General features: G+C 45.5%; 1 protein-coding gene across 1 annotated transcript in view; it reads left to right on the forward strand.

The window, feature by feature from the left end:
• Nucleotides 1-1821: 1821 nt before the first annotated feature.
• The window catches only part of atp1b2a (ATPase Na+/K+ transporting subunit beta 2a), a gene marked incomplete at both ends in the record, with an annotated part of 9146 nt that continues 2342 nt past the window's right edge, over nucleotides 1822-8625 (forward strand). Inside the window, 4 exons of the mRNA XM_079491342.1 lie at nucleotides 1822-1939; nucleotides 4814-4942; nucleotides 6523-6627; nucleotides 8252-8331. Of these exons, the coding sequence (XP_079347468.1) occupies nucleotides 1822-1939; nucleotides 4814-4942; nucleotides 6523-6627; nucleotides 8252-8331 (432 nt within the window). The remainder of the gene's footprint in view (nucleotides 1940-4813; nucleotides 4943-6522; nucleotides 6628-8251; nucleotides 8332-8625) is intronic.

Below are 8625 nucleotides of genomic sequence, written 5' to 3' on the forward strand. Positions count from 1 at the left end.
TTATTCATAATTCATATAATTCTGACTGTGTGTGTGTGTGTGTGTGTGTGTGTGTGTGTGTGTGTGTGTGTGTGTGTGTGTGTGTGTGTGTGATGACACACAAGGCTCAAGGTGGAGTCTACAGTGCAGTTCACCGGCGGCCATCTTGCAACAGTCAACTATTCTGGTACGTTCTATGGTAGCTGGTGATCTGCTCAAACAACAATACTCTGAACTCGCTGAAATCTGAATGGATTTACTTGGCCTGTAGCACTTGCACTATAGCCTCGACAAGCTTACAGGCGTATATGCAAAGGATAAATTAAACTTATGTCATTTTGATTTTTAATTTAGCATTTTATGTATACTATATACTCATAGCTTCACTGTACAGATCATCTACTGTTAGACGGATGTTCTTAGCTTGCTTATGATTCTTGATGACTATATACAGCTTTTTGTCCCGTCACGTCTCACATTTGCCATCGACAATGACAGGATAATTTACGTCATATGTGCCTGAAATATGACGTAAATTTGTGGCAACACAAACATTAAATGCCATTGACAATGAAAGGAACATTTACGTCATATGTAGACGAGCAAATCGGTTAACCAGTAACATAAATTCAGTTGTCATCTTACATGATCATGGTGAAAATATGAGGGTTTTTTTAACATTGTATCATGGTTAAAAGATAATAACATAAGTTGACAAATTAATTCATGAAGAAGTATATTCATTTTGTATTGGATGTACGACGACAAGAGTGCCCCTCACTTCACACAGGTGTGATTTTTATGTATTTGATGTATTACCATTGTTCTTGCTTACTGTAAATCGCTGTAAGAGCGTCTGCTAAAGGCCTAAATTGTAATTACAAACATTATCAATGTGGCTATGATTCAGAATGCTTTAATATCTCCTCAATGTTATTTTTATGTGAAAGTCCATTATAAGTATGCTGACATCTGATGTTTATGACAAACCAAACCGTTTGAAAATCGGTTGAAAATTGAGCAAGTTATGGTCATTTAAAAAGTACATGCCCCATAGACACAATGTTATGAGTGAGTACATGCCCCATAGACACAATGCTATGAGTGGGTGAGCTGACTGTAGCAAGATGACATGTTGTCCATTGACCAGCAGCGTGGGTGAGCCATCTAGCCTTTGTGTGTGTGTGTGTGTGTGTGTGTGTGTGTGTGTGTGTGTGTGTGTGTGTGTGTGTGTGTGTGTGTGTGTGTGTGTGTGTGTGTGTGTGTGTGTGTGTGTGTGTGTGTGTGTGTGTGTGTGAGAGAGAGAGAGAGAGTAAGTGAGAGTGAGTGAATGTGTGTGTGAGAGAGAGTGTGCGAGAGAGATAGACAAGGAGGCTATCTATCTCTCTCTCTCTCTCTCTCTCTTTCACACACACACACGCGTGCGTGTGTCTCTTTCGGGGGCTGGAGGGGACAGGCGGTGGGGGGATTGTCATATAAAATACGTCCTCCTGATTGGCTGACACAGACATGAGACTTGTGGTGACGTGTGTGTGTCAGTGTGTGTGTGTGAGTGTGTGTGTGTGTGTGTGTGTTTTTTTGTAGCTTTTTACCGCAGTGACAAGAGTCGACGGAGTGTGAGACACGGTGTCTTGCCTGTCTGTCTGTCACACGGTCTGTCTGTTATCAATCAATTGGTTCCATCAGTCAATCAATCAATGACTTGTGTTCATTGATCTGTGGATCCATATCGCGAGACATCGACGGCTGTCCGTTCGTCCCCGCTGCGCGTGGCGCCACCCTGTGGATCGGTATATCACCATCTGTCATTATTCTAATTTCTCCCGGGAGAATTAATTAACGATGTCTGGCGGGAAAGAAGACGAGGAGAATGACAGGAAGGAGCATAAAGGATCGTGGGGAGACTTCTTCTGGAACCCCAGAACACAGGAAATGATGGGGAGGACCTTCAAGAGCTGGGGTATACACGCACGTACACACACACTCATTATAGAACCCACCAGCTGGGGTACACGCACGTACACACATACTCATTATAGAACCCACCAGCTGAGGTACACGCATGCATGCACGCATGCATGCACACATGCATGCGCGCACACAAACACACACACACACACACACACACACACACACACACACACACACACATACACATATATATATATAGAATCCACCAGCTGGGTACACGCACGCACACACACATTATATAGAACGCACTAAATGATGGGACGAACCGCGACTAGCTGGGGTACACGCATGCACGCACGCACGCGCACACACACACACACACACACACACACACACACACACACACACCCCTCAATCTATTCCTCTGTGTCGTGAAGGTCACCATCTCTTCACCAGAGAGAGAGATGAAGAGAATGGGGGAGGGTGGGTAAACAGAGAGAGAGAGAGAGTGATAATAATCCTAGCATCCCTTTTGTAATCCCCATAAATTCTAAATCATTATTATTATTATTATTATAACTGCTTCTAGGATATATTAACATCAGACTATGGTAAAAGAAAATCCATGTCTCTGTCTCTCTCCTTACATAAATGAATCTTCTTTTGACGACATCATATCACACACACACACACACACACACACAACACACAAGCTTCACTGAAGCGTTCCCTGAATGACCCTGGCAACCTCAATGGAGGCATGTGTGTGTGTGTGTGTGTGTGTGTGTGTGTGTGTGTGTGTGTGTGTGTGTGTGTGTGTGTGTGTGTGTGTGTGTGTGTGTGTGTGTGTGTGTGTGTGTGTGTGTGTGTGTGCGACTGTATATAATCTGGATCATGTCTGGGAAGAGGGTGATTGCAATTTAATCTTGAAACCGCATCACATCTGTCACCCCCCACCCACACACACACACACACTATAGCAGTATTATTTTATGATAACATGTCATGCTAGCAGATGAAGAAGCTAAAGCTAGCATGATGGAAACATATAACAGATTAACCCCTCCCCCTGTTCTATTCACCAGAATGTAGGTTATGAGGAGAGGAGAGGGGAGGGGAGGACAGGGGAGGAAAAAAGAGATGGGAGGAGGAGGGGAGAGATGTCAGGAGGGGAGAGATGTCAGGAGGGGAGAGATGGGAGGAGAGGTCAGAGGAGGAGAGAGATGGGAGGAGGGGAGAGAGAGGGGAGGAGAGGTCAGAGGAGGAGAGATGGGAGGAGGGGAGAGATGGGAGGAGAGGTCAGAGGAGGAGAGGAGAGAGGAGGGGAGAGATGGGAGGAGAGGAGAGAGGAGGGGAGAGATGGGAGGAGAGGTCAGAGGAGGAGAGGAGAGAGGAGGGGAGAGATGGGAGGAGAGGAGAGAGATGGGAGGAGAGGAGAGAGGAGGGGAGAGATGGGAGGAGAGGAGAGATGTCAGGAGGGGAGAGATGGGAGGAGAGGTCAGAGGAGGAGAGAGATGGGAGGGGGGGAGAGAGATGGGAGGAGAGGAGAGGAGAGGAGGGGAGAGATGGGAGGAGAGGAGAGAGATGGGAGGAGAGGTCAGAGGAGGGGTGAGATGGGAGGGGAGGAGAAGAGGAGTGGAGAGCATTTTGTTTTTATTTAGTTACCATCAGTGAAATCTCTCTGTCTCTCTCTGTCTCTATGTATCTCAACAAGGCTCAGCCTCCAGCCATCCCAAAACAAAATAGTCTGGCTACTGCTTGGCCTTACTCCCACCTCACCCCGGGCCCCGCTCATTTGGATAGGCTGGAACAGGGTTGACGACAGAGTGTCTAAATACTTCCTTAATGTCAACAAAGTCCACAACACCAGAGGGAGTTCCACAAACCATGTTCAACCCAGATTCGGCTCAAACAAGGGGTTGAATTAATTTCGCTCCTATGCCACTAAAATGTGGAACGCCCTACCAACAGCTGTAAAGAAATGTGATTCCCCAGACTCCTTCAAACCGCTCTCAAAGAGCACTCTATACAGGCGGCTGCAATTCGAAACTGGCCCCTGTAAAAAAGTAAAAGTCCCCCCCTATTTTCCTATACTGTACACGTATTCCCTTTTTTGTGTATTTGATGATCTGCTTTTGCTTTTATACAAGTGTATATTTGTCTTTAACACTTGCTGCCAGAGTTTGTCAAAATAAAGGCGCTAGAGTGCCAAGCAGATTAAGCAGATTTTACTCTGAAAAGCCCCGCCTTCCATTTCCCCCCAAAACCGGGGGGTATAGAGCGGCGCAGTCCCGCCCCCTCGAGAGACCTGGAAAAGAAATCCCCGTTCATTTTCCTCATAGACTTTTCAGAAAGTATTTATTTAAAGACGTTTACGCTGCGGACAAAGGACCAACTCTTGTCGTGACAAATCATGACAATAAACACAATGTTTTGGGCCAAAGAAAGACAAAACAAAACAAAAAAAACGGCAGGTTACAACACTTTTTCTGTTGTTTTTCTTCTTTGTAATTATTTGTTTGGTTCAAAATATTGCGTTCGTATGACGCTTAAAAGGTCTTTAAATCAATACTGTTTGAAATGTCTATGGGAAAAATGCATTGGGATTCATTTCCTGAGCCTGGCGTCGTCATGAAAGGGGGCGGGACTGCGACGCTCTATAATGTTCCATTACTACCTCGCTGTCAAGTCTCATCTCTCTTTAGAAGCGTTTTATTCCAAACGAGATGCTTGGTTAAGTCACTGCCGTTCTGATGAGATAATAGACAGTTTTGTGACGGCCCGTGAACAAGGATTTGCGCCTGCGCAAAACATGTCCAGGAGCGCTAAACAAGGCGTTGACTTGCACTCTGTTAATAATAATCAATCAATCTCTATGTCTCTCTCTCTCTCTCTCTCTCTCTGTCTCTCTCTCTCTCTCCAGGGTTAATTCTTCTCTTCTATACAGTCTTCTATGCATTTCTTGGAGGAATGTTCGTTCTGACTATGTATGTGATGCTGCTGACCCTGGATGAGTACAAACCCACCTGGCAGGACCGCCTCACTACACCTGGTAATAAATAACACCACTACCCATAACCCCTCTGACCCTAACCCTATAACACTACACCCTATAAACCAGCGTTTGCCAAACTTTTTCATGTCAAGGACCCCCAAATTGACACTAATTAGCCCACGGACCCCCATTTGAAAAGATATGCCAGGGACCCCCATAAGAGAAGAACGGCTTTAGCAGTGATTCTCGACCATTTTAGAAAAAGGGGCCTCTGAATACCAGTCTTTAACAGAGTATGTGTAGTTATGTTTCAGACTTGATGATTGGTCTATAGATGGTGGGGTTGTAAGGAGGATGCTGATTGTCTCCACCAGGCCGAAGGCATGGGGAGAGAGTATGTTTTGCACTCCGTCCGTCCGTCCGTGTGTCCGTGTGTGTGTGTGTGTGTGTCCGTCCGTCCATCCGTCTGTGAACAGCTAATCTCCGGCACCGTTAACCCGGTCGATGCCACATTTTGCACACACACTCCCTGGATGCCAACGATGAACCTCTGCCCCAAAATTTCCAGAACGGCCTGTTATAGCACCACCAGGAGGCCGCTTTGTGCAAAACAAGTTTTTGTACAGTACACCTACAGATTTGGTCCAAACATCACGCAAATTGGTACACAGTCTCTCTAGAGCCATTCAACGAAACGGGTGTTTCAGATTTCTCAGACTCCATCCTGATTGGCTAAGATTGGCTTCCAAAGTTCGCAGGAGTGCTCAGTTTCAAACAAAATGCTGCAAATCATGAACACATCGTGTGATATCCGTGAAATTGTGCACACACATTCCCACTAGGCCGAGGAAGAAATGCCACATGAACATTTTCAACTCAGCCTCATGGTGGCGCTATAACTGGCCAAAAAGTGTTTTACCTCTAACTGCACGGATCTGTGGATAACTTTGTATGCCAACTCCCTAGAAGCCAAGGAAAAACCTTTGCCTGGAATTTTTCACATCTGCTCTTTATAGCGCCACCAGGAGGCCGACATATGTTAAACACATTTTCTAATATTACTCCTTCAGATTTTATCCAAATTTCACGCAAATCGGTACACATGCTCTCCATAGTCATGTGATCAAGACGGGTTTGTTTGATTTCTCATAATCCACCCTCATTGGCTACAATTGGCTTCTAAACTTTTCAGGAGTAGCCCGCCTTGTACCTGTTTTGTACAAATCGCCACAACTACTAAACGCAGCGTCCGGTGAGGTGAAACTGTGCATGCATATTCCCACTAGGCTTTGGAAGAAATGCCACTTGACAGTTTTCAAATCAGCCTCATGGTGGCGCTACAACAGGCCAAGCCGCGTCACACACACACACACACACACACACACACACACACACACACACACACACACACACACACACACACACACACACACACACACACACACACGCACGTTTATATTGCTCCTAAACATTTTGCCAAGCATCACACACACACTCCTATCCTCCTGGTGGAGACCTGTGCCCAGAAGGGCACTTTTTCTAGTTGGTTGCTGTGGTTATATCTTATGTTTCAGACATGATGATTGGCTGTGGTTTTGTTTCAGGCATTCTTATTGGCCAATGTGGTTTTGTTTCAGGCATGATGATTCGTCCTCGAGGAGAAAGCTTAGAAATCTTCTACAACCTTCAGGACACCGAGACCTGGGACCGCTACGTCCAAACACTGGATAACTTCTTAAAACGTAAGAACCAATCACTGCACAGCTTCTTAAAAACGTAAGAACAAATCACTGCACAGCGTCTTAAAACGTAAGAACCAATCACTGCACAGCTTCTTAAAACGTAAGACACACGGACACACACACACACACACACACACACACACACACACACACACACACACACACACACACACACACACACACACACACACACACACACACACACACACACACACACAAAACACACGTCGTCTTGGAAATAACTCGTCCTACTACTGAAGGCTCTGTTCCATTTAGTGTACAGTGATTCTCAAACTTTTTAAATTTCAAGGAACCATCACCCAATTTGTACACACCCGTTCGATATACACCATTTGATTTGTACACACCCGTACGGGTCCATTTGGAACACCGTCAAGGAACCATGAGGGTCCCTGGACCTCACTTTGAGACCCACTGGTGTAGCGTGCTTCCAGTGAGCCAACATGCACAATAGCAGCACCGTGACTCTGTTTGACTAGAATGGAACAGAGCCTTTCATTAGTATCATTAACACTGACTCTGTTTGACCAGAATGCAACAGAGCCTTTCATTGGAATCATTAACACTGACTCTGTTTGACAAGAATGGAACAGAGCCTTCATTATTATCATTAACACAGGGCCGGGCCTTCATTTTTGGGCCTCTAGCTTTCGCCGGCTGCTGGGCATGGCTGCATTAATAACTTTGGGGCAGGCCCGTCTGGAGTTTAAATGTCAAAAGGGAGACATCGAAGAGGAAGGATGGATGGGGAAGGATCAACTTATATATCCATATATGGAGATCTAAGGGTTTGAGGTCAGATGTAGAGTTGCTGGCCAATATTGATGACATCAGGGATCTCCATATATGGGCTTAACACCCCATCGCCCAGGACGAAGTTCTTTGTCCTTTATATTAGTAACGCCCGACGCCCAAGACGAAGTTTTATCCAAAAGATGAAGTTTATTGATATGAAAACGGATCGCATCGCTCCACAGCCTGGGTGCGCCTGTTGCGCAATCCTCGATGTTGCCCAACAGTGAGACGTCATCGAAAATGTCCCCCCCCCCTGTTTAGCCGACGACAACGAAAATCTTAAAACGTTAATAACTCGCGATCTAAATCATGCCGTCTAATTATAAAAAAAGATCATGTGTTAGACGGCCCTCCGCTGTCCAGTCGCTAGTCGCGATAGATTTATTCTTACCTCCCGTTGTTGTCGATCGCCTTTAGAGTGGTTTGGCTACATCTAGCTGCTACAGCCACATCCGGAACAACATCCGGTCCGTCGGTAAAAGTGCTCCGTTGCTATAAATCGACTGGGCGCTATAATTTAATGGATTAAATAACCCCGGGCAATTTTAATTGCGACAGCAGGTCGCATTTACTATGACATCCGGGATCTCCATCCCTGATGATGTCACGTGATGTCACAAGACCTGGGCACCATATATGGGGGCTTCCCCATGTATGGGGATTTTGAGTGATACACTGACTGACTGACTGACTGACTGACTGACTGACGGGAAATGCACGATTTCATAGTAAATTTGACCTGCGGTTGAAAAAAACCTCACTGATTCTGTCTGTCTGTCTGTCTGTCCGTCTGTCTGTCTGTGTTTAGCCTATGATAACAGCATTCAGGTTCAGAACAATGATAACTGCATCCCCGACCAATACTTCATCCAAGAAGACAGCGGAGAGGTACCTGCCTGTCTGTCTGTCTTTGTCTGTAAAATGGTAAATGGTGCATTTATATAGCGCCTTTATCCAAGGCGCTTTACATAGATTGTGCATTGAGCCCGGGTTCGAACTTCCGGCCACTCTACCCCTGTCTAACACAGCTAAACGTAAAGTGTAGGTAGTGCCTCCAGAAAATGTATTAACCCATTGAGACCTGGAACGCATCCATGTCACGTTAGCGTTTAACCACATTAACCATTAACCCATTTTGGGCGGGAACCCCTTTTGGTGTTTTAAACATTATGTTATAATTTA

This window comes from Electrona antarctica (genome assembly GCF_951216825.1).
Source record: "Electrona antarctica genome assembly, chromosome: 21".
NCBI classification, from domain to species: Eukaryota; Metazoa; Chordata; class Actinopteri; order Myctophiformes; family Myctophidae; genus Electrona; species Electrona antarctica.